Source organism: Equus asinus, chromosome 1 (genome assembly GCF_041296235.1).
Source record: "Equus asinus isolate D_3611 breed Donkey chromosome 1, EquAss-T2T_v2, whole genome shotgun sequence".
Lineage (NCBI taxonomy): Eukaryota > Metazoa > Chordata > Mammalia > Perissodactyla > Equidae > Equus > Equus asinus.
This window is the reverse complement of record NC_091790.1, coordinates 143,794,978-143,819,788: the sequence shown is the minus strand read 5'-3', so window position 1 is coordinate 143,819,788 and position 24,811 is coordinate 143,794,978. Positions and strand designations below refer to the sequence as shown.

The 24,811-nt window shown below is 35.4% G+C and overlaps 1 protein-coding gene across 6 annotated transcripts in view; it reads right to left on the bottom strand.

The window, feature by feature from the left end:
• Positions 1–24,811, bottom strand: part of PHF14 (PHD finger protein 14) — a 200,801-nt gene that overhangs the window by 134,100 nt on the left and 41,890 nt on the right. For all 6 annotated transcript variants that reach the window (XR_011503237.1, XR_011503236.1, XM_070509165.1 and 3 more), the window contains exons 8-13: positions 9,871–10,017; positions 8,957–9,227; positions 8,546–8,652; positions 7,503–7,598; positions 5,571–5,674; positions 3,433–3,564 (exon numbers count right to left, since the gene is read on the bottom strand). Coding sequence is in view for 4 of the 6 variants with exons in the window: in XM_070509165.1 (XP_070365266.1) it covers positions 3,433–3,564; positions 5,571–5,674; positions 7,503–7,598; positions 8,546–8,652; positions 8,957–9,227; positions 9,871–10,017 (857 nt within the window). In the remaining 2 variants the exon portion in view is untranslated. The remainder of the gene's footprint in view (positions 1–3,432; positions 3,565–5,570; positions 5,675–7,502; positions 7,599–8,545; positions 8,653–8,956; positions 9,228–9,870; positions 10,018–24,811) is intronic.

Sequence of the window (24,811 nt, the reverse complement as noted above, 5' to 3'; positions counted from 1 at the left end):
TACACAATGTTGTAAGCCAATATGACCTCAATAAAATAATTAAAAAAGAAAAAAACAAGATAAGAAACTAAAAGTGAGGCAAAACATATTTCAAACACTGGGAGTAGGTACAAACAAAATAGAGCCTGGATTACACCTTCACTAGCTCCTCTAGCACCTACCAAATTCTTCACTCATCTAACATCCTTCTTCATCTGCTTTACCCAACCGTAACCCAACCTAAGAAGTTCCTGGGTTCCTCTCTCCTGCTCCTGGGCAGCTGAGCATCACTCAAGAAAAATCAATTAATCACACTTACTAAACTAATTCACTGGACATGCTTGCTAAACAGCCTCAGCAAGTCAGTTATCTGTGCTTTTTTCCACAATAGCTGTTGCAAACTATCTCCTCTCTTCTCAAGTTCCCATCATCATCCCAGGTCCTTCCCCTCTCAACAGACGAAAAGTCAGAGCCTGTCTAATGTGAACTCACTTAACTTCCCTCCACTCCACCAATAATTACTTCTGTATCTTTATCCATCTCTTCTTTCCTGTCACATGTCTTAAATCAGTCCAGCATAGTCCATGAACTATTGTGGGATGGACCAACCAGAAAGTACCCAGATCTAGAACTGCTATCTCCAGGAAAGCAATGCTGATACTAGAAGAAAAAGCTGGATAAAAGGTGCTTAGAACAGTCTACCAAGCAGAATTTGGTATCTGAGACGTAAAGCAACAGATTGCATAGTAATTGTAGCTAGCAGTGAGCATAAGGGGGATATGGTAATAAGGGTGTTACCACAAGCTTGAATAGCATAAAGACAGCAGAAGCCAGTGACATTCAGAAGTGTAATCCAGTGGGCTTTATAGAAATTTAAGCCAAAAACTGGGGTTCAGTCACCAGATAAGGATCCAGTAACAGACCTCTTTCGCTAAGAAAAAGACTGAGAACTACATAAAGACTATAGCAGAGGTTAGGCAGCAGTGTGCTAGTAAATATCTAACACCTGGCTCTCTATGGGAGAAAGTCCTAATGTGTAGCATCTGCCAGTTTCGATGGCATGAATCCTCCTAACCATGGTCAATTTCAAGCTACCAACATGGCATCAGAGAACACAGAGAATGGGGAAAAGATGCATGGGAGCACACCATTATACAGTTTTTCTACCACACATATACAATAGGCTTAAACAAACTACAAAGCATAGATAATAGGAAAATATTTAGGAAGTGAAACTTTTTAGTATTTATGATCTTTAACATACCTTCAAAAATACACTGAAAATGTTACAATGCAAAAAGTAAAAATTGCCTCTCACATTTGAGATACACTAAAGAAAATAATAGTTCTCTAAAACTTACTCCAAAATTAATAAACCCAATTAATTGCTAAGCAAAGCTAACTAAGTTGATTTTAGAGGCCAAAGGAAATGTAATCACTAGAAACTAGAAGATATTGAAGACTTCACTTTGCTGCAATATTAGTTTCTACTTTTACGTTAAAACGTTACAACCAATGCATAAGACACTAAGTAGTTCAGGTCCTTCAGGGAGAGCTTTCACTAAAACATCCCAGGCTATACACTTCCATCTGAAGTTCTTCCAGAAACTCTCATACACTGGAAACCCGAGCTCTGCAGGGAGAGCAGTATTAGAAAAGTTCATAACTTCATTTAAGGAGAAAACTGTACAACTCCATGTTCAAGATGATGACAAAGCGCCCCAGCCCTGGAGACTACCAAACTGGCTTTCAATTTAGAAACCCACCTAAGATGCTTTTGAACACTGCTGGCATTCTTATAAGCTGGAGCAGTTTCTTCTTAAATTCTGGTTTCGAAAGCACGTAAACATCAAAAGAGGGGCCCGCCCAGTGGTGTAATGGTTGGGTTCACACTCCGCTTCAGAGGCCCAGGGTTCACAGGTTTGCGTCCTGGGCACAGACTTAACATCGCTCATCAAGCCACGCTGTGGCAGCATCCCACATAAAATAGAGGAGGAGTGGCATGGATGTCAGCTCAGTGACAATCTTCCTCAAGCAAAAGAGGAAGATTGGCAACAGATGTTAGCTCAGGGCCAATATTCCTCACCACACACACAAAAAAATCAAAAGAAATACACTCCACTATATTTGAAAAGAGCAGATCAGTATGAGTGTCTCAAGACAAACTGAAAAAAAAAAAAAAACTATGAGGGGCCAGCCCATGGCCTAGTGGTTAAGTCTGGCGCACTCTGCTTGGGTGGCCCGGGGTCAGTTCCCAGGCACAGATCTACACCGCTCATCAGCGGACATGCTGCGGTGTTGACCCACATACAAAATAGAGGAAGACTGGCACAGATGATAGCTCAGGGTGAATCTTCCTCAGCAAAAAAAAAAAAAAAGAAAGAAAGAAAGAAAAAAGAAAAAGCAATTCTGTGACAATGGTAAAAGAACATAAACTTCCTAATAAAATGAGCATAGGTAGCTTTATGAGATAAAACAATGAGGTCAAAAAGCTTGCCTGATGTGTTTGAGAAACACCCATGACTTTTTGTGTAGATTACCATTTAAGAATCTGGGATTCATTCTTTTCTAAAACTAGAAAGGTAATTTGTATAAAAAGAAAACTCATGTTCATCCCAAAGTTTCCCATGTCCTATATTCTTCCTATATAGAATCAGCCTATTAAAATTTGAACATCTGTCTCTCCCTTGGACTAAACTTAAGGAAAGGATAAAACTCATCATAAATATCACAAGATTTTATCAAACATCTGTAGTATTCAATATGCCTAAGTTAATGAAAACATTAATTCAGAAACATATGCCAAATGTTTCTAGATTTACAAAGAATAGCTGAACTTAAATATAGCACAAATGACAAATACCAGAAGTAAAGTCTTCAGTGACACTAATTTAGAAGTAAAATCCTAAATTACAAATAAAACATGCATATGGAGGCAAATTCTTGATAAATTCATTCATTTTCAAAACAAAAATAAAGCATTTGAAAAATTCTAATAAAACAAGAGAATTATAAACACACTAGACAGAATTCATGTCTTAGGAATCCATTGCTAAGAAACCAAAATACCAATTAACTTAAAGTTCATTTCTCAAAAACTGCTACAACTTTATTCACATAATTCTATGGTAAATATTTATGTCTAAAGTGCTCTCACCATACACACAAAAAAAGGGTAACTATGTGAGGTGATGGATACGTTAATTAGCTTGACTGTGGTGATTATTTCACAATATATACATATATCAAATCATTAAGTTGTACACCTTAAAGATATATAATTTTTGATTGTCAATTACACCTCAATAAAGTTGGAAAAATATTTATAAGAATATTAATTTAAAAATGTGTCAAAAGCTTTGCTATGAAGCAGTATGATATAACACTTCATTTAATACTATTGAAACTAAGAGCAAACCAGTTCTAACATCTAAATCCCTCCCTTTTACTCACCAATAACTGTTTTTGGTCTTTCTTGGCATCCTTGTAAGAGGAGGATCCAGACATCCAAGATGGTAATGGAGTTTACAGGTATCACACAATAAAAGAAGATGCTGATCATGGTTCTTCTTACAGATTCCACAACTTTGAATAAAGGCAGCAAATGAAGGATTAGAATAATGATTATAGTAAAAAAAGTTAATTTATAGCATATTTTTAAAATTTCACTTTAACAATATTTCTTTTGTTGAAATCAAATGTTTTTTAATAACACATCTTTTTATAACGTCATAACATTATTAGTTCTAAATACTTTTGAGAATGTAGAAAAATATCTTGGATCTAGTATAAATTTAAATATGCTAGAGTCAAACCTTTCAAAGAAGGGCATCTATAAGATATTTATTTTCAACATCACCCTTATCTTAATTTTAATTATCACTTAAAACCTATTTAAGATTAGCTCAATTTTTCTCTAGAAACATAAATTATTAAAAGAATTTTCCAATTTTCTACTTCTCTAAAAGTACCAAAGAAGTTACATTACAAACAAAACTCAGTTTATCTTCAAACTTTAATTATAAACCTTTCAAAGAAACGTCAACATGTAAATAAGCTATATATACAAAATAAGTCTCTTTTCAAAATCAGAGTTTGAGTCTTAAAACTATACCAATTAATATTTATTGCAAGAATGCAGTTTTACTCTTGTCATTACTGTTATTTTGGATTTTTCTTTATTTTTAAGGAATCTAACTTTCCTTGTGCAAAAAGGCAACTTAACTACTCCTGAGAGCACAAGCACCATGACCTGAAAATCTAGGGCATATTTACATTGGGAAAAGTTGTTGAGAACCTAAAAGAACCATCCATGTACAGAAATAGCAAAGATGTCTGAATGTTTTAAAATAACCCTAGAAAAAAAGATCACAAACACATACTCTCTCTCTCTCTCTCTCTCTCTCTCTGTCTCTCTCTCTCACACACACACACACACACACACACACACACACACACAACAACAATCAGTATTTGGTCTCAAAGTTCCTCAGAGTTAAAAAGGAAAATCACTTAAAATATATTCTGAAACAAAAATGAACTGTAGTGATAAAAGTTAAAAGCACAGTGATAAATCTGATGGTTCCAAATGAACCAAATTTGTTTGGAAATGCTGAACTGAGAATGCGCTAGTCTTGACACTGAACACTAAGATACTAGTGGGCTTTTCCCACGTTACAAGGAAGTTATTTGCTGTAATCTACAGAGGGAACCTCCAGTCAAGAACAGAAAGTAATTACAGAGATTGATATTGTTATTATCGCTGCCATTTCTGAGAAAGGAAGAAGTTGTGGGGAGAATATTTATGCATTTACATGAGCATATATATGTCTGTACGTGACTATATACATTTGTGTGTGTCTGTGTACATAAACATACCAGCATCTTCTAAACTTTTCTCACTTAATCAATACAATCAGTTAAACAAAATAAAGTAAGATCCTAACCTACTTAGGTATGGAAAGAAGTCCTGACTATGTTAAATTACTATAATAGTGAACACTATAAAATACAAGCTAAAAAAAGTAAAGAACAAAAATACTTCCAGAAACAAAATTAATAAAACTGAACAGAAAGAGAAAACAAATGTAGACACCTTCAAATCTAACAGATATATTTATTATCCACCACTGTATAAAGGCAATAATTTAGGCTGTATGTATGACACCTATCACTACCTGGAAACACGTGCAAAATTCTAAAACTCATTCAAGTGAAATAAAATACAAATGCCCATTTATCTAATATATTGTTTTAATTACCTAAGAAAATAATCATCTACATTATTTAAAGTCACTTTCCAATTCCCCAGAGAATTGTTCATTCCCATGGAGCGTATGCACACATATCCCCAGTTATTTAAAGGATATAAGAAGTCATTTATCTTATCATTAAAAGGCAAGCAAAAATCCCTTCTATCATTCAACCTGGAAAGATCTTTGATGAAGCTATTAATAAAATGAACTTCAAATGCATTTAACTTAAATTCTGGCATGGACATAATTCATTCTCAAATATCTGAAGCGTCTTGTTATTAAAATGTATTATTTTAAAAATACACAATATTAATCTGTCATAATTTCATTACTTGCCTGTAAAGTACTGCAGGAAGAGTAGATGTCTTTTGTGTGCCTCCTTCTTTTTTACTTGGTTTTCTCTCCTTGGGTGCTCGCAAAATTGCCGGTATGTTCAACTTCTATTGATTTGAACAAATGCAGTTTATTTTGTTTTAAAGAAGAAATATACAGCAACATTTTCCTCTATTTGCCACTCAAGTGAACTAAATATGCTACGATTGTTGCAGGGAAAATGTTTTACCAGCTATTACACTGGCAAAAAGGATTAAAATGAGTTTTTGTCTCAGTTACTTCCATCAGAACCCTATAATTACACACTTTAATCAATTTTCAGTGGAACACTAAAACATTATGAAAATTAAACTTCTACTTTAGCTTTAAAAAGTGAAAGACAAGGACAAGCATTTAAGAACATTAAAAAAAAAGTACACTCGACACAAAAAGAATATTGAGGCCGTTTATTTTCCTCAACATCCCAGCTACATTGGTGCTCCATAGGTTAATTAGAAAAATTATCTTATTGGACCAAACTCTTCACAAAGTGAATGAGATTCTCTTTGGGCTTCTACTAATCTGTAGTATGCTGGCTTCTCAGACAGCAACCATCTATCAAAGTCATTTCTCAGTGGCCCAGTGGGCCGGCGTCTGTTCAACCAACTGGAAAAAAGTGTCATGCAAGCAGTACAAATGAATTCTACTTCTGCTGTGTATTTTACATTTGCACAAGGAAATCTGTGGATTTCTATTAGAAGTCATTTAATAAATTAAAATACCCTTACATGGTAGATAATGTTTTACACTAAACAGGAGATTCTCATAAGAAAAGCTTGCAAATCAAGCCAAAAAATAACACTGCTTTGGCAAATACTAATAATACGCTTGCACTCAACATTAACTTCTCCAAATATAAAATATAAAACATCGTAATCTTGCAAAACTCCATCAACAATCTATTAATAGGGTCAAAGGTCAATTCTCCATAAGTGACTATTCATTCTCACCTTTTACATTATGTTATTCATTATAATATAAGCCACACAATCCTGTTCACATGAGAAGCATCTTCAAAGCTAGCATGACACAATACATATCAGTATGTATTACTTCAAAAATCAATATGTCTACATGAATTGTATGATGAATTTGACTCGTTATAAACCTCTGAAACAAGTACAATAAAAAAAATGTGTTCTTTGAAAAGTCTCCTTCACAAATAAGACCATTAAGGACTACTGTGAGTCTCCATCAGCCTTTAAAAATATAACTGAAATTATGTGAATGAATTTTTAATTTATGTATTACATACAGTCCCAAAAAAAGAAGGATTCAAAGAAATCCATTTGGCAATGATTCTTCTTTTCAACAACAAGAACATTAACAGGCTAAAAATGTTCAAGGATAAAATCATTTTTTCATAACTACAATAACAGTTACTAAAGGGGAAAAACTACACTTTAAAGTTTCAAAAACCATTTCTTACATAGCTCCAAACCAAGTCAACATGAAAATGAATCTCTCCAGTTTGCCTTTTAAATTTTACATCCCCCCCCAAAAAAACAAAGAATCAAATATAGCACAAGAACAAGACAGAAAAAAACTGTCAAGGAATCTAAAACTGCTAAATTAGAGGAAAGAAGAACTTGGCAGGAGTAACTCATGCTTCAAATCCTAGCTTCATCACAAATGACAGATCAATGGGTTAGAGCAAACAAAAAAATTTTGCAAACAAGAGAGCTGTTAAAACAACCAAATTAAGCTACACGTTCTCAGTAAGCAGTTTCCAATGCTCTACATGTATTTCAGGCAGAAATCACTATCCCAGAGGATTAGCTGGCCCTAATCAAACAGAACTCTTCAGTTAGTGAAGTGACAGTTGTATCAGAGATCTGACCTCTGAAAATCATATGGAGAGCAAGAATAGGAGAGAGCAATTGGAAAGAAACTAACCTGCCCTGTGATTCTGCCTAGTAAGGCCCATATTCCTTGCCCTTCACTTCGAAGTTTTCCATTCAGGTTTTGTAGTTCTTCTAAAGATTCACATAGCTGCAACGTAAATAATTCAAATTAGTAAAACATTGAAATACGTAGTAGAATATGTCAAAATTTATCGATAAATATCCAAGAATATCTATATTTACATTCTCTATATTTTTAATACATTCAAGTCACAATACCCTGAGAAACAAGATTATCCAATTATTTAAGCAGCACCAACAAAATGTAAGCATTTTGTTTTATGTTAGCATTTTTACTACTAATAATGATACCTACATTTATATATTGTTATAGTTTACTATATAATTCCACACACATTCTAATTAATCCTTATGACTTTATCAAGATAAATTTCCACCATTTTCCCAACGAGAAAACTAAGGATCATAGGGTTTTTGTGACTTGGCCCAGATCATAGAACCAGCAAAAACCTTGAGGTTTTCTCAATCTAATATCAGTACTCTTTTCACTACAGTGTGGCTGATTACTGGAAATTTACTCTCTACTAATTTTTTTAATCACTTAAAATGTTATCTAATAATAAGTCAATACCAGTTTTATATACTCATGTTACTTATTACCTAACATGTTAGCCACGTCTTGCTTTTATATGATATTTCTTTTTGATCTCCCTCATCACAGAATGAAGAGGTAGCTCTATGACTTGACTACCTGCATGAGCCTGGGAAAATTACTTCACCTCTTTAGGACTCAGTTTCCTCCTCTGAAAATGGGAGCAATAATCATAATTCACATTATAAAGCTGAAGTGAGAATTAAATGAGTTAATACACGTAAAGTGCTCAAAATTGTGCCTAGCACATACAAAGTGCTTCGTAAGCGTCTGCAAAGATAATGAAGATACTGAGCAGTAGAAGTTGTAAAGAAGGGCCTAAAAACTCCAGGGGAATTTAAAGGGAAACATAAACAGAAACGTTATAAAATCACAAAAGAAATCATCAATAAGATATATTATTTGTTTTGTTGCCAACTTACCTTATTATATTCCACATGAAGCTTTTCTTGTTCATTCTCTAATTTATCCTTTATATTCTTTTGTTCAGCCATATTTTCCTGAATTTGAATCATGCGCATATTTCTCTCTATTTAAATTAAATATCCAATTTTACTTTAGTAGAAAATAAAAGCTGATATACAAAATATACAAAGGAAGAAGCTAGCCATAGAGATGATCACGTGGATTAACTTACACTGTTTAAAAACTTACAATTCTACTCACAAATACAGGAACCCAGCATTTTGCGACAACCCACAACTAATTAGGAAAATAAACATGCTTTTACTTGGTATATGTAGTATGGCTAACAAATTTTGACAGCAGATCAAATATTTTCATTAGCAAATTGTTCTCATTGAAAATGTGCACGTATCAGTCTCTATACTGACCAAAATAATAATTCACAAAATCAGCAGTGAGAGCAGGTTGCTTATGCTTTCTCCTTCCATCCACACTAGAACTCGTATCTGAATTGTCCACTGGGAAGATATCTGTACTGATCCCCATTAGTTCTGCTTTCCGCATCAGTTTCCGAATGGCTGAAGCACTGCTAGTGAGTGGTCTGGGCAATTTTTCCCTTGGAACCCAGGCCTGGGGTCTGGTGGATCGAGCTAGTTCTGCTTTGGCACGATATTGCTGAAGCCGGGCATTGATCCTTGCCTGTAAAAGAAATGAATACAAATTTTAAAAAAATATTGAAATGGAACATACTCCTTATGACTTTTACCTCCATGCTTAAAAAAAGTAAAGATAACCAGAATTTCCTATATCAAGGCAAATTATATTTATACATGGTCCTTAAGGTATACTATATAATTCTTGGGTTACAATAAACTAGGTCTACCCCTAGTAAGAACTGTCCTAATCTATGATCCGAGTTGTCAGAAACTAATTGGATTAAGCTGAAGTTTCTCTTCTCAATAACTGTAAAAGTCTCCATAAATTTACTTCATTTCCATAGAAAAATACTTTACATAATGGGCAAACTGATCAAATCCTTTGCATAAATGAACATTAGAACAGACTGAAAAGAGATGTGGTCAACTGGTAGAATCATTTCCTCTAAGCCATATTTTTCCAAGTATTTGGAAACATGCTAATATAAATAGCTGTTCTGTTGACCAGATGAGGAGTAATGTATTCAGCTACAAACTATACTCACCATTGACCTTAATGACAACCCACTTCCTAGGTAACTAACCAAATTTCATAATTATACTTCACATGTCATTGGCAAACACACAAGAGATCTGAAATCCATAACCTTGAAAGAAAAACATGAGTTTTGGCACGGATCCCATACCTGTGCTTCTGGCGACAGTTGCTTCTCTCTCTCTTGTAAAGACATTTTACAATAGGATTGTAGAGCCAAGTAGTTTTTTCTCTTCCACTTTCTGTCTAACCTATCTGCGTGTTGCTTACAATAAGCAAAAAATGGATCTGCTATATCCTATACCAAAAAAAAGGGGGAAAAGTGAACATTTTTACTCCAAAGGATCACAAAAAACCTAACACAAGAGATAATATTTTCTTTTTGAAGAATCTCCTACAGCTTTGGTTACCTCTAAAATAAATTATGAAAGTAATTTTTACATATTATGATAAAGATTGCTGCTTTAGAAACTTAATCCTGTATAGCAACTTCAAATTAACAATTTTTTTCTTTGACAGGAACTTGTGGATTTAAAAATACTGAAATAAAATCTTACGTATTATATTGAGTTTACTTGTGTACCTATGAAAATAACCACTGTTTAAAATGTTTTAAGATTTTAATAATCTTAGGTAGAAATCATCATTAAATATTAATGTTATGCATACATAGATTAATATTACAAAACAACAATATATCCAGAATATACAGGTAAGATAAGTGGGAAAACACACACAGATAAGTGTGATATTTTTAAGTGCCTAGCAATGCATGGACAGATTCTACCCAGGACAAAAATGGATTAAGATGGCCAGACCATGTCAATAAAACATTTTAGGTATCCCCTTTAACTCTCTGTATAACCGTAAAACCTCAAATGGAAACACAACTCTCACAGCCATCTTTCATGGTACTAACGGGTACCTTTTTTATTCATAAAGAGTAGGGTAGAAAAAAAATTACTCTACCAAAAACAGAAATAATTTATAAATATGTAACCAAAAAAAGCAATCTGCAATGTGATTGCCAACAAAACAACTAGTAGTTCATTCTTTAGGTCTCTCTCAAAGAGGAAAAATAAAGATATGTTATCCATACAGTTTTTATCTAAGTTATGTTAAAAGGGTCTCTTAGTAAGGTAAGGTTTTACAACCCAAAGAGAAATTATGACACTAAAAAAGAAGAAATAAATGAAAAAGAATAGAAAGAGAAATAATCATAAAAAAAGCAAAATGTCGTTAACAACAACAAAAAAAATGATGCAATTCTTTTTCTTTTTTGCAGGGGAAGATTTTACCCTAAGCTAACATCTGTTGCCAATCTTCGTCCTTTTTTCTTCTTTTCACCTCCACAAAGTCCCAGTACATAGTTGTGTACAGTTGTAAGTTCTTCTGGTTCTTCTATGTGAGCCACAGCCACAGCATGGCTACTGACAGATGGTGGGGGGCGGGTGTGGTTCCGCGCCCGGGAACCAAACCCAGGCTGCCGAAGCAGAGTACACTGAACTTTAACCACTAGGCCAACAGGGCTAGCTCAAAACATTTTTTTTTTTTTTACTGAGGAAGATTCACCCTGAGCTCATCTGCTGCCAAATTCCTCTTTTTGTATGTGAGCCGCCACCATGGCATGGCCACTAACAGAGAAGTGGTGTAGGTCTCTGCCCTGGAACCAAACCCGGGCTGCTGAAGCAGAGCACGCCAAACTTAACCACCAGGCCAATGCGGCTAGTCTAAGAGAACATCAGTGATTAGCAGTAAAACTAACTTCCCTAACTGGGAATTGAACTCAGGCCGCACCAGTGAAAGCATCAAATCCTAGCCACTAGACCACCATGGAAGGGTATGATGCAATTTTGTAGGGTAACATCTACAGATGTCACAGTATGGCACTAGGGATAAGATCACAGAAATTGGAAATATAAAAACTTGGGTACAAATCTTGGCTCCACCATTTACTGGTTTTGTGGCTTCAAACCAGCTGCTAAACATCTCTGGGCCTCTGTTAACTCATTAGCAAAATGGATATAATAACAACTACTTCCCATGGCTATAAAAATAAAATACAAGAAAAGCATAGAGAGGAGACTGCATTAACACACACATACACCTGTCTCATGACATACTCTAAATCTTGGTGACAGAAGATGCTGAATGGAAATAAAGACTATATTGAACCTTCGCCAAAACAGCCAGATCTGGAGAATTATTCTATTGTTTTAAAGTAGGTAAGGTTGAAATTGAGTTATCAAAGATAGGATTCATACTTGCACAGGCAAATTAGGCATTAGGACTAAGACATCGACTTAGGAAAAAGACTAGTTATCTCTGATTTAAAGATATCTGAAAAGAAAGAAATACCTCAAGTAATATTTTTTTTGTTTTAATTAATTAATTTGGGATTGAGGAACAATGACCCCTAATTCTAAGGCCAGAATGACCAAGAGGTTAATCTTATTTAGAGAATGAAACAGATATACTAAGCAAATATTAACTATGGCAGAAATCACTAACTGTCTTCTAATATCTATTCTCCTTTTCTTCCCCTTAGTACTAGAATCCTTTTACTGGGTACTAAGCTTTTTTTGTTGTTAGTGTCGTGAAGCAGATTCCAACTCCTAGCAACCCTGTGTACAGCAGAGTGGAACTCAGCCCAGTTTTTTGCGCCATCCTTTCACCTTCCAGCCCTCTAGCAGACAATGCTCCACTGCTGTTCATAGGGTATATGGCTACCCTGCTAGAACCTCTCTGCTCCAGCCTCTATGCAGCTAGAAACGGCCATGTGATAAGCTCTGGCCAATGAGGTGTGTGAAATTTCCAGAACACACCCTTGAAAGGAAGCTACCTACTCTTAGCCTACACTTTCCTCCTTCCAATGGGGTAGAACCCAGTCAGGGTGGTGATAAACCATCTCTGACTATGTGAGAAAGGGCTACGGTTTAAGGGAAGATGAAGCAAAAAGTACGCAGGTACCTGGTCCTTGGAACCAAATATCCCTGAATATCCCCTGAACATCAAATCAGTCTGGAATCTTATATTAGAGAGAATTCAACTTCTTCCTTGTTTAAGCCAGTCATTATTTGGTTTTGTTAAACCAGTCAAAACAGTGTCTTAATTAAGGCATTGGTTGGCTTGGAATATCCCTTCAACGTGCTTTAAGAAACGAAGCTTTTGAGATCCTACTCCCAAAGGAAAATGAAAAGGGAAAAACATTTTTCTGATTATATACTAGGTGCCAGGCACAGGTGCCTTTTTACCTACTATCTCATTTATCCTGTATCACTACCACATGATATGGGTTCTATTATTTTAATATCAATTTTATGGATAGGAAACTGAAAACCACAGAGGTTAAGTTGCTAACTCAAGATCCACAGCTAGTAAGTAAGATCTGTCTTTTTCAACCACTACCTGATTTACTTAAGGAGGTTTCTAAATAGAGATGACTAATGCCCAACTCTGGAAATTCTGATTCAGCAGGTCTAAGGCAAGAGTTTTAAATGCAAATACATTGAGAAAAAGTACCAGTAAACATAAACGAGTAAAAGGGGCCTAAAAGACACTAGAAAATTCTAAGACAAAAGTAAATGATGGGGATGAATGGTGGGGACTATGAGAACTGCAGGGCCTGTGGCAACTGGAATGTCCTATCTAAAGGGGAATTCAAATTCAAGGCTTCTTTTTATAACACTATTCCTATAGAACAAAATGTATCTACAGGTCAAATTTAGCCTGTGGACCTCCAAATTGCATGATTTTGTCTATAATCTTAAAAAAAATTTTTTTCTTTAAACAAAGCTCCCTGAATAATATTAACAGAGCAGATCAAAGGGGTATAAACTGAAAGAAGAAACTATCGGGAGGCTTGTACACTGAGAACCAATTGGCACTTGTAAAAACAGTATATTTTTAAGAAAGTAGAGATGCTTTATTGGTATCTTAATAATAAAACTGAAGTGTTTATTGAAACCAGAAGAGTGTAAATACCACAATGAGTTAGTAGCATATCATATTTTATCCTCTCAATTATAACACCATCAAGGTTCTTGTCCCCCCACCTGAGCCACCTAATTGCCATGAATGTACCTAGATTCTGCACTGTCTCCATAATTCACTGCCTAAAATACCATTCCTTGGGCATGACCTTTTATCTTTCTTGGTCACTCCCTCTAAGACTCAAACAAGTTTTTAACACCAGTCATATCTCCAATGTATGACTCTCTACCTTCTGACTGTCCTATAGCCCATGCACATAATGCCTACCCTCTTTACCTGATCATTCCACGGTCCATCAGTTAATTACTCCCTTGCATGGCGCATCAACCCACTTGCTCTTCTCTTCCTCACCCAGCTTCACTTGACAAAACCTGAAGCACAGGTTCCAACTTTTCCTCTACTTTGCACCTGCACCTGACCAGCTGAACACATCCCCAAGTTAATTTACTCCCCATTTTCGTAGATAATTATTGAAAAATTTCATCTCTCCCTCAAACCTTCAATATCTCGTCCCTATTTCTGACTTGCAGATGCTGACCTTGTTTCTGAATTTCACTGGACAGGGGGTTGGGGAGGGAGAGAAAAAGCAACGAAATGAGAACTTCCACATCCTCCAATCACCACATACATCAACCTAGCTGCATCCCTACCCATACCCTCTGCCTTATCTCCTGTTACTATGGATGAACTTCCCGAAGTTCCTATCTAAGGTTAACTCCCTCACTTGTGCAATGGATCCCACCTCCTCTTTCCTCCAGCAGTTCTGCATTTTTTTCTCTCTACTGGATCACTCCCTTCAACATACAGCATACTAAACATACTGTAATATCTTTAAAAAAAAACTTTAAAGATCTTCTTTGGACTTCCATATGCTGCTCCACTTTTAAGCTCCTCTTACAAGGAAAAATCTAAAGTCCTGTCCATATTAGCTATCTTCATTCTATTCCACTCTCATTTTCATGTTTACTACCAATCACTCCAACGGCTTCTGTCAAGGGAAAAATGACCTTCATTTGCCAAATCCAATGGTCATTTCTCAGTCTTAATCTTATTCATTTGACACAATTGCTCACTCCCTCTTCGAAACACTTCTTTGAAAGACCCCTGGGATACCATTCCCTGTTAGCTCTCTTTTACTCAGTCTCCTTGGTAGATTCCTCCTTATTTTCCCAACCTTGAATGCTGAAGTAGCCCTTTGGCTGTCATCAGACCTCTTCTCATCTCCACCTACTCTTATACCCTAGCTAATTTCATCTAGTCATCTCATCATAAATTCTATATATACCCTGACAGTTCCCAAATTGATATCTTTAGCCTTGACTGCTTCCCCAAACTTCAGACTCAGATAGCCAACTATCACTAGATGTCTCCACTTAGATGTCTAACAGGCATCTTGAACTCAACATGTCCAAAACCATATTCAATTTCCCTTTCTCCTGCAAGAAATCTGCTCTCGCTGCAGTTTTCTCCATCTCAGTAAACTGCAACTCCATTCTACCTGAAGCTCAGGCCAAAGAGAAGTCATCTTTGATCCTTCCCTATTGTTTTTACTCTACAAACAATCTACCAGCAGATATCTACAAAATCTGTCATTTCTCATTACCTCAACCCTAAAACCTTCTACAACAAAATTCCCAACTGGTCTCCCTACTTTTACCCTTGCCTCTGTACAGTCTGTACTCAACACCATAATCAAACTCGTCCCTTTAAACATTAGTTGGTTCACATGTACTCTATGCAAAACTCATGGCTTTCCATCTCTTTCAGAGTAAAAATCCAAAGTCCTTCCCATGTTCTTCCAGGTCCTGTGTGATGTGGCCTCCTGCTGTCTCTATGACCCCTTCCTCCCCTCTTCCCAACGCCAGTCCTTAACTCTGTACCAGCTATACCTGTCTCCTTGTTGGTCCTCAGACCAAGCATGTTCCTGCCTCAGAGTCTCTGCATAGTCTGCTCCCTCTGCCTGTAATGCTCTCCTCTCAAATAAACGTGCTCCTTACCACTTTCCTTACAGATTTTCACAAATTATCACCTTACTAGAGAGCCCTTCTCTGATCTCCACATATAAAAATACCACTATCCTACCTCCCTTACTCCCTAAATACTTTAACCTACTTTATACTTCTTCACAGCTCTTATCACAATATATTTCTTTGCTTACTTTTTTACTATCTGTCCTCTCCCTACCTGCCACTCAAATGCAAGCTACCTTAAGAGCATGTAGTTTGTCTGTTTTGTTCACTGTTATCTCTACAGGGTCTAATACACAGTAGGTCAATTTATCTGTCGAATAAATATGTTGAACGAATGACAGTAAAACACATCAATTTACAATCCTTAAATTGCTAAAGGTAAGAGACAGAGAAGCCAAGAAGGTCCAATTGAAGCTTCTGATTCTTACAGGGAACCTTCCTCTTTCTGTATTTTTATCACTTCTTGTTCATACTAGGCACTGGTGACATCTGTTAATGCCATTTTGCATGGTCGTTTAACATTTCATTGTGTTTACTATCTGTCCCCACCTAAGTGGACACTGTGACTTAAAGCTATATCTACAGTCCCTAATAGACTCATCCACCCCAATAGCTGGCTTAGTGCCTTCTACATACACACAGGCCCTGAATCATGATTGACTAATTTCACTGAGTACTATAAAAGCTACCTTGAATATAAATTTCACTGTTTGCTAAACAAAGTTTAGATTACCCCTTAACACAAGTTAACTGGGTTTTAGAACATGAATTCAATAAGGACTATTACATTCATGTCCCACAAATGCTTGCTGAGTTATATTTCAATCAGCCTCCAACTACAGTTCCTTACAGACATTTTATAATTAACTTATAATGCAACTGTAGTTTATTTCTTAAAGAGTCTTATAATCAAATCTGAAACTCCCAGATGATGAAGACCAAAAAAGAAAAAAACTGAGCAAGAATTCTTAATTTCTCATTCAAGTACTTAAAATTTCTAGAAGCTTTTACAGATGAAAATTTTAAATGTAAATTCAATGCCCAGATGCCTGGTGTCTAGATACCAAAAGAGAAAAATAAATTTGACTATATATATTTTCTCCTTTACATATTTCTGAACGATAAACAAAACTATGTCTACGGGTGTTTAGTATTTCTTCCTATAAAAACTGAATGTAACCAACTTAGCTTTGTTGATATCTTGCACTTGGGTTCTATCTAAGAATCTGTTTTCAACTTGATCTCGTTTGTGAAAGTATATTTTTCCCATTTGGCATTCATCACTTGTCCATTTTTCCCATAACTTTTACAATTTAAGTATTTTACCAATTCTTAAAACACTCATATCGTATGAAGAATATGACTCTCTAAAACCAAGGTGAACTGCATCTAAATTTATCTTGTCTTCTTATGTAGCTAAATTATACTTATAAAATTTACTGAAAATATATAGCAGTTTCTCTACCCCTGAAAACACTATGTTTATATTTACCTTTTATATAAAAAATTAATACCATTCTAGCTAATGGCAAAAGAAGGCTTTATCCAAGACAGCAAAATTATCCTTTGCCATTAGATTTTACAAAGATGTAAGATATTAACTATTTATATTAAGCTTATTAAAAGTTGACATAATATTTCTTTCTGGCACAAAAATACATATGATTCAATGATTATATAACACTTTAAAAGTATCTAATTCTATTTTTTACTTTTTAACTGCATCTGTTAAAACAAAAAGAGTAAATTTATGTTAATTTACTCTGCAGCTGAAGTTCATCTTATCCAATATCAGTCTTACCTAAGAAAGTACTAACATTTGCTCTGCACGTATTTAAGAATTATCCATCTGCATTTATTATTATCTATTTCCTTAAACTTAGGTGGACCATTCCAACTTCACTATTTTAAACTTCAGTTTATAATGCAGATACAAATATGGTCTTATGGCAGACATACCAATTTTGACACTAAACAAAACTTACAAAGTTAATTCAAAAATAACGCTACAATCCCTTTAATAAAAACAGAACTGACGTATTTATCCTACAGGTTATTACTTATATTGTCCAACAAAGGATTTGAAGTGGCTTTTAAAATATGCAGAGCACAAGATAATTTTAATTACTAATTTTAAAAATTAAGTAAGGACAGTGGTGTGTGCATGTGTGTGCGTGTGTGTGTTTTTTGAAGGTGAGAGTGAATAATGGAATGAGAAAAAAAGGTAGAAAAAAATATGATGAAGTCAGATATATAGAATTTTCCTTAAAGTTCTGTGTAAGATTATAGGACTACCTTGGAGTTGTGATGATAAATGATTAAGGCCAGTACCATTTAGTCTATGGGATTTTTTTTTCGATGTAGAATGTTGTTTTCTTTCCTTGAATAATAGATGCTAAAGCCATACTAATATTTAGAGTTTAGACAAGTGATCTCTTTTGATATAAAATGTACCATAAATAAAAAATAACAATCAATAACTTTGACTAAACCATGTTCTGATTTATTAAACTTAACTCCTTATGAAATACAAAGTAATTGAGCCAATATTAACTTGACCTCTCTGACTAGGGTAAAAAAGTGAATGAGGAATAAAGCCTTGGAAAGGAAAGACTACAGAGTAGCCAGTCCCACTCTGATGAGAGAAGCTAGAAGAGAGGATGACACTATTAAAAGGCAAAGACCCAATAACTGATGTGACCCGAAGAACAGAACGCCCAGAACATTAGAATTCTACTCTGAAGCAAGGAAGGGAAAATTGAGAAGGGTGACATATTTACTTTTTCCTTTCATTATTCACAACACCTGAGTCTTTCTCTCCTTCTTTTAATGCTTGTCATAAAGATTACCTCATTTGGTCTAAGTATATGGATGTGCTACAGTGAATGGAAATAAACTGCCAACTTCTTAGGATAGTTGTGGCAAACTGTGCTGACTCCCCCAGTCATTTCCTTCCAACATATTCCTTTTTGTAAAGCCCATTTTCTTTGACAGAAACTGAAAATGTCAGATTTCACCTTTCCAACTTATCTCACTGCTAATGATGGCCATAATGAGAATGTTTTGACACAAGAGATGGCAGAAAAAAATCTACTGGAGTGAACATAAGAGACAAATTTTCATTCCTAATAAGAGAACTCTTTTCCTCTTCTTTTGCTTTGAATTCTATAATAAAAGAACAGAGTGCTTAGAGCTAATACAACAATGTTGAGACCATGAGACAACAAGCTTAAGAACTAAAAAGAAAAAGAAAAACATATTGATGTTGGTGGAATAGAAGGTTAAAGTAAAACTGGAGCACTGAACCAATGAAACAACCTCATGTTTACATTTACACCTCCTGTCATATGAGATCGTTAACATATTACAATTTAGGTCACTACAGTTAAGAATTCTGTCACTTGATGCTGAAAGCCTAGGTGAGATACAACATCAAGATGAAGAGGAACAATCAAAACATACATCTTAAAGGCCACAAGCACACTCATAATAGACTCCAAATGTGGCTCTGAGATTTCCAGAAAATTAGAGGTTAATACAGTTACATAATTCACAATATCCATAAGATAAAAACCAAACCAGTTAATAAGCAAACACACAGCTATACCTAATGTTAAGAACTGAGAGACAGAGCACTATGTGGTGTACTGGAAATGGGCTCAACATTCTCAGTTAATACAAAAGAAAAAAGTGAATAAGGTTTTCAAAAACAACAATGTAAAAAGCATGCATCAGCAAAAGGAGTAAGAGTAAGACTCAAAATAATTTTGTCCAGATATGCGTGTCTAATAATATAGCTTATATAGAATGTTTAGAGGAACTGATATTCTACATATACTCCAAATAAATCATATTTCTTAGAGTCAAACTTCAAAGAAAGGTTAAATAAGACTACATTCTTAGAGAAATACCAAGGTGAAATGACCTATTTGCTAATGTATGTTGAACAGTTAACTGAGCTGGGGCCGCAGTGAACTTCATCTAACGCAAACTAAAAAGATAAAAAGACACATGTATGTATAAACAGTTATTCCAATACCACAAGGAAATGTGCCAAGGTTATACCCTCAGGCAATGACTTTAGATAAACAGGAAATCAAAACAGGATAAATTGGAAATCAAATATGCAAAACACCACAACACAAAGCTCTGGCTTGAAAACTAATTTTACCCTAGAATTCTTTTTTTAAATAAAATCTTACCCAAAAAAAGACCTTAAATATTAAACAGCTGATCAAATAAAAGTTGACTGATAGAAGGAACCCCTCCCTCAACTTGTATTCTAATCACTGAGGATACAGTGAAAAGTAAAAGAGCACAAAAAAATCCCTGTCCTCATGAATCTATGCTCTAATGAAGGTGACAGACAAGAAACACAACAAATAAGAATCACATATATTAGATAGCAGTTAGGTATTAAAAAGAGAAAAATAAAGCAGGAAAGGTGAATAGAATGGGTCATGGGAGGGAGAGGGTTGCAACTTTAGACAGGGTGACCAGGAAAGGTCACAGTGAGAAGCAGACATGGAGTGAGGACCTAAAAAAAGTGAGGGAATGAGGAAATATGTGGAGTAAGGGCAGCCCATGCAAGGAAACAAGCACAGAGGCCCAGAGTAGGAGCTCACCTGGCACATTCGTTACATGAGCAGCGAGATGGCCTGTGAGGCTGAATGTGGGGAAGTGATTAAGTCAGAGAGGGGATGTGAAGCCAGATCACAGACAGCCTCATAAATCAGTAAGGAAATTAGCCTCTAGTCTAAATCAGACAGACAGCCACTGAAGGGTTTTGAGCAAAGGAGTGACCAGATCTGACTTCAATTTTAATGGGATAATGCTAGCTGCTACTGAGAATGTCCTCTATTCCCCAGAAAAGCACTGGCAACCCATGACCTGAGTGCCAAATCCGGCCCCGCCCGTTTTAGGAAATAAAGTTTTCTTTGAACACAGCCATGCTCATTCATTTACATATTCACAATCAATGGCAAAGTTAAGTAGTTGCAACACAAACCATAGGGCCACAAAGCCTAAAATATTTACTATCTGGCTCTTTCTAGAAAAAATCTGCCACTCTCTGCTCTAGAAAAGCAAGGGTGGAAGGAGTTAGGTGGTTATATTAATCCAGGTGACAAAGGATGACTTGGACTAGGCCAGCAGCAATGAATTTTACAAAAAGTGGACATATTCTAGACATATTTTGAAGGTACAGCTGATAGGATTTGCTGATGTATTAGAAGTGGAGTGTGAGAAAAAGTGATCTGAGTAACTGTCATAAAGTTCATACACAATAATTTAAGAAATAAAGTTACCAAATGCCTAACATAGCCACACAAAGGTATCGCTGGAGATCCCATATAAAATGTCTAACTTCAAGCAATTAACTTCTTGATGAATTCATTAAAAATTATTTGATCCACTAAGAGCCAATTCCTACCAACCCCCATCCTCCTAGCAATATTAAGGCATCAGTTCAATAGCCAAAGATCTAATTTGAGCCCTTGAAATTTAATCCATGAGCAATTTCAATGAATTAAGTCAAAGGTTGTAGAAAATAGCAGTAAAATCTATAAATAATCTTATATTGTTTCAAAGAGAATTTTCTACATAGTAACAGAGTATAACTATGTTCAAAGTACCAAAATAATATTTATCACAGAAGAAACTCCCACAAGGGTTTAGATGGCACATAAATAACCTTAAGGCTAACTGTATGATGTGAAACATAATAACATAAGCTTTAGTCAGTGTAACTGAACCTGTGCTATATAGCTCAGTTTTAATAACAGTAAGATATGTTTTGTCATAACAAGGTTCGAATATTTTAAATAAATTGGAATTTTCATAAAGTGGATCAAAAAGAACAGAAACTTCAAAAGGATCTTCACCAAAGACATACAGTACTATGTCAAAAGGCTATAAAAAGTCATGAAAAATATGGCAAGGTGTATGATGTCATTAGATGAAACTGAGGTACTTGCTCTCTTTTTCAACCTTTCTTTTACTGCCTACGTAACACAGCCATCAACGAGTAAGAAATCCAATTCAATAAACCAGTCTTTAGATATTAAGAACACAATCCCATTTACAACTGCAACAAAAAGAATAAAATACCTAGGAATAAACTTAACCAAAGAGGTGAAAGATGTGTACACCAAAAACAATAAAACATTGTTGAAAGAAATCGAAGAAGACACAAAGAAATGGAAAGATACTCTGTGCTCTTGGATTGGAAGAATTAACACAGTTAAAATGTCCATACTTCCTAAAGCAATCTATACACTCAACGCAATCCCTATCAAAGTTCCAATAACACTTTTCACAGAAACAAAGAATCCTAAAATTTACATGGAACAACAAAAGACCCCAAATAGCCAAAGGATACCTGAGAAAAAAGAACAAAGCTGGAGGTATCACACTCCCTGATTTCAAAATATACTACAAAGCCATAGTAACCAAAAAAGCATGGTACTGGCACAAAAAGGACACACAGATCAATGGAACAGAATTGAGAGCCCGGAAATAAACCTACACATTTACAGACAGCTAATATTTGACGAGGGAGCCAAGAGCATACGATGGAGAAAGGAGAGTCTCTTCAATAAATGGTGTTGGGAAAACTGGACAGCCACGTGCAAAAGAATGAAAGTAGACCATTACATTACACCATCCACAAAAATCAACTCAAAATGGATTAAAGACTTGAATGTAAGACCCGAAACCATGAAACTTCTGGAAGAAAACACAGGCAGTACGCTCTTTGACATTGGTCATAGCAGCATATTTTCAAGTAACATGTCTGACCAGGCAAGGGAAACAAAAGAAAAAATGAACAAATGGGACTACATCAAACTAAAAAGCTTCTGCACAGCAAAGGAAACCATCAACAAAACAAAAAGACAGCCTAACAATTGGGAGAAGATATTTGCACACCGCATATCAGATAAAGGGTTAATATCCCAAATATACAAAGAACTCATACATCGCAACAACAAAAAACCCAAAATCCCAATTAAAAAATGGGCAAAAGACCTGAACAGAGATTTCTCCAGAGAAGATATACGAATGGCCAACAGGCATATGAAAAGATGCTCAACATCATTAGCTATCAGGAAAATGCAAATCAAAACTACAATGAAGTATCACCTCACTCCTGTCAGAATGGCTACAATTAACAAGACAGGAAACAACAAATGTTGGAGAGGATGTGGAGAGAAGGGAACCCTTGTACACTGCTGGTGGGAGTGCAAACTGGTGCAGCCACTGTGGAAAGCAGTATGGAGTATCCTCAGAAAATTAAGAATAGATCTACCGGATGATCCAGCTATCCCACTGCTGGCTATTTATCCAAAGAACTTGAAAACACAAAGGCATAAAGATACATGCACCCCTATGTTCACTGCAACATTATATACAATAGCCAAGACTTGGAAGCAACCTAGGTACCCATCAAGGGAGGAATGGATAAAGAAGATGTGGTGTATATTCACAATGGAACACTACTCAGCCATAAGAAATGATAAAATCCAGCCATTTGTGACAACACGGATGGTCCTTGAGGGTATTATGCTGAGTGAAATAAGTCAGAGGGAGAAAGTCAAATACTGTATGATCTCACTCATAAGCAGAAGATAAAAACAACGACAAACAAACACATAGCATTGGAGATTGGATTGGTGGTTAACATGGTGAGGGGAGGGCAAAAGGGATGATTAGGCTCACATGTGAGGTGATGGACTATAATTAGTTTTTGGGTGGTGAACATGATGTAATCTACACAGAATTCAACATATATTACGATGTACACCTGAAAGCTATATAAGGTTATAATCCAATGTTATTGCAATAAAAAAAATACCAAAAACAAATAAATAAAAAAAATCAGTCTTTAAAAAAGAAAAAAGAAAGCTTTCTAGAATGCCATATAAAACTAAACTAGAAGACAAGATATGCCCAAAAACAATAGAAGTTTTAATTTAAAATGTGTTTTTTAATTAAATATACTATAACTTTACACGAATCTTAATCTATAGAAGTACAGCCATGAGAAATAGCCAAGAACTTCACTTTAACAGAATGATTACTGTCAACAGCAAACCACAGTGATATTGATTCATGCAAAGTCTTCAGATGTAACACATTTTTCAGAAATCTTTCTAATTTTCTAATTCTATAAATGTTTATAACAAGAAATCAAAAACATATGTAAATATGCTTTAAATCATTTCCCCAAAAAAAGTACACTTATCAAGATAGTGAATGGGGAAAACAGTCATATTTTTTTATTCCAGCATCCAGAATTCCTACCTAATCAATCAAGGGAGGCAGCAAGGCAAGGAAAAAGCCTCAGGGCCAGTTTCCACAAACTGCTTTATGTTAGCTTTCCCTGTAAATTTCTCCAGATTAGCTCACAGATATATAGAGATAGACTATAGACTGCAAACGATTTATTTAGTGTAACATTGTGTTTTGTGTCATTTCAATTTGAATGGCTTTAGACGTGGGGATGCACTCTCTAAATCACCATAGACCCCAACACACTCCACTGTCCCATATGCGGCTACTTCACACATTTTTATTAATTAACTGGCTACTGTCTACTCCAAAATGATGGTGGATGGTGCTATACAAAGGGACCCAAACTACTATAGTATGAAAGGCAAAGCTCTCAACAAGTTTTAAAAGAAATGGCTACAAAGAAACCTTCCTGACTATAAAGTTCAAAGTTTTCCACAAGTAGAGTAATAACCTTAGCCTACAGATTCCCTGATCCAGATATTCACCTCGGCTTTATCTGGTCTTTCGAGTCTTACTTGTATTGCCCCCCTGCACTTCTGCCCACCATGTTGACCATCTTGACCACCAGCCATGACTAATCCACACAACTCTATTATATAACTATACCTCTATGTCTGCCTAATAGCTGTAAAAACGCTCAGAGCGTATCCAGTACCCTTCATCAATTATTCAAAGTGAAACTCATCAGAATTTGAGACTGGCCCCAAAACAGATATATGTACCTAAAATATATCTGCTAGAGGAACCATTTGTTCATAAAATATTTCTCCCAAAATCTGCTCAACAAATTTTCTCCATCAGATTATCTTTTTTACTTGTTTTTTGTCTACGAAATAA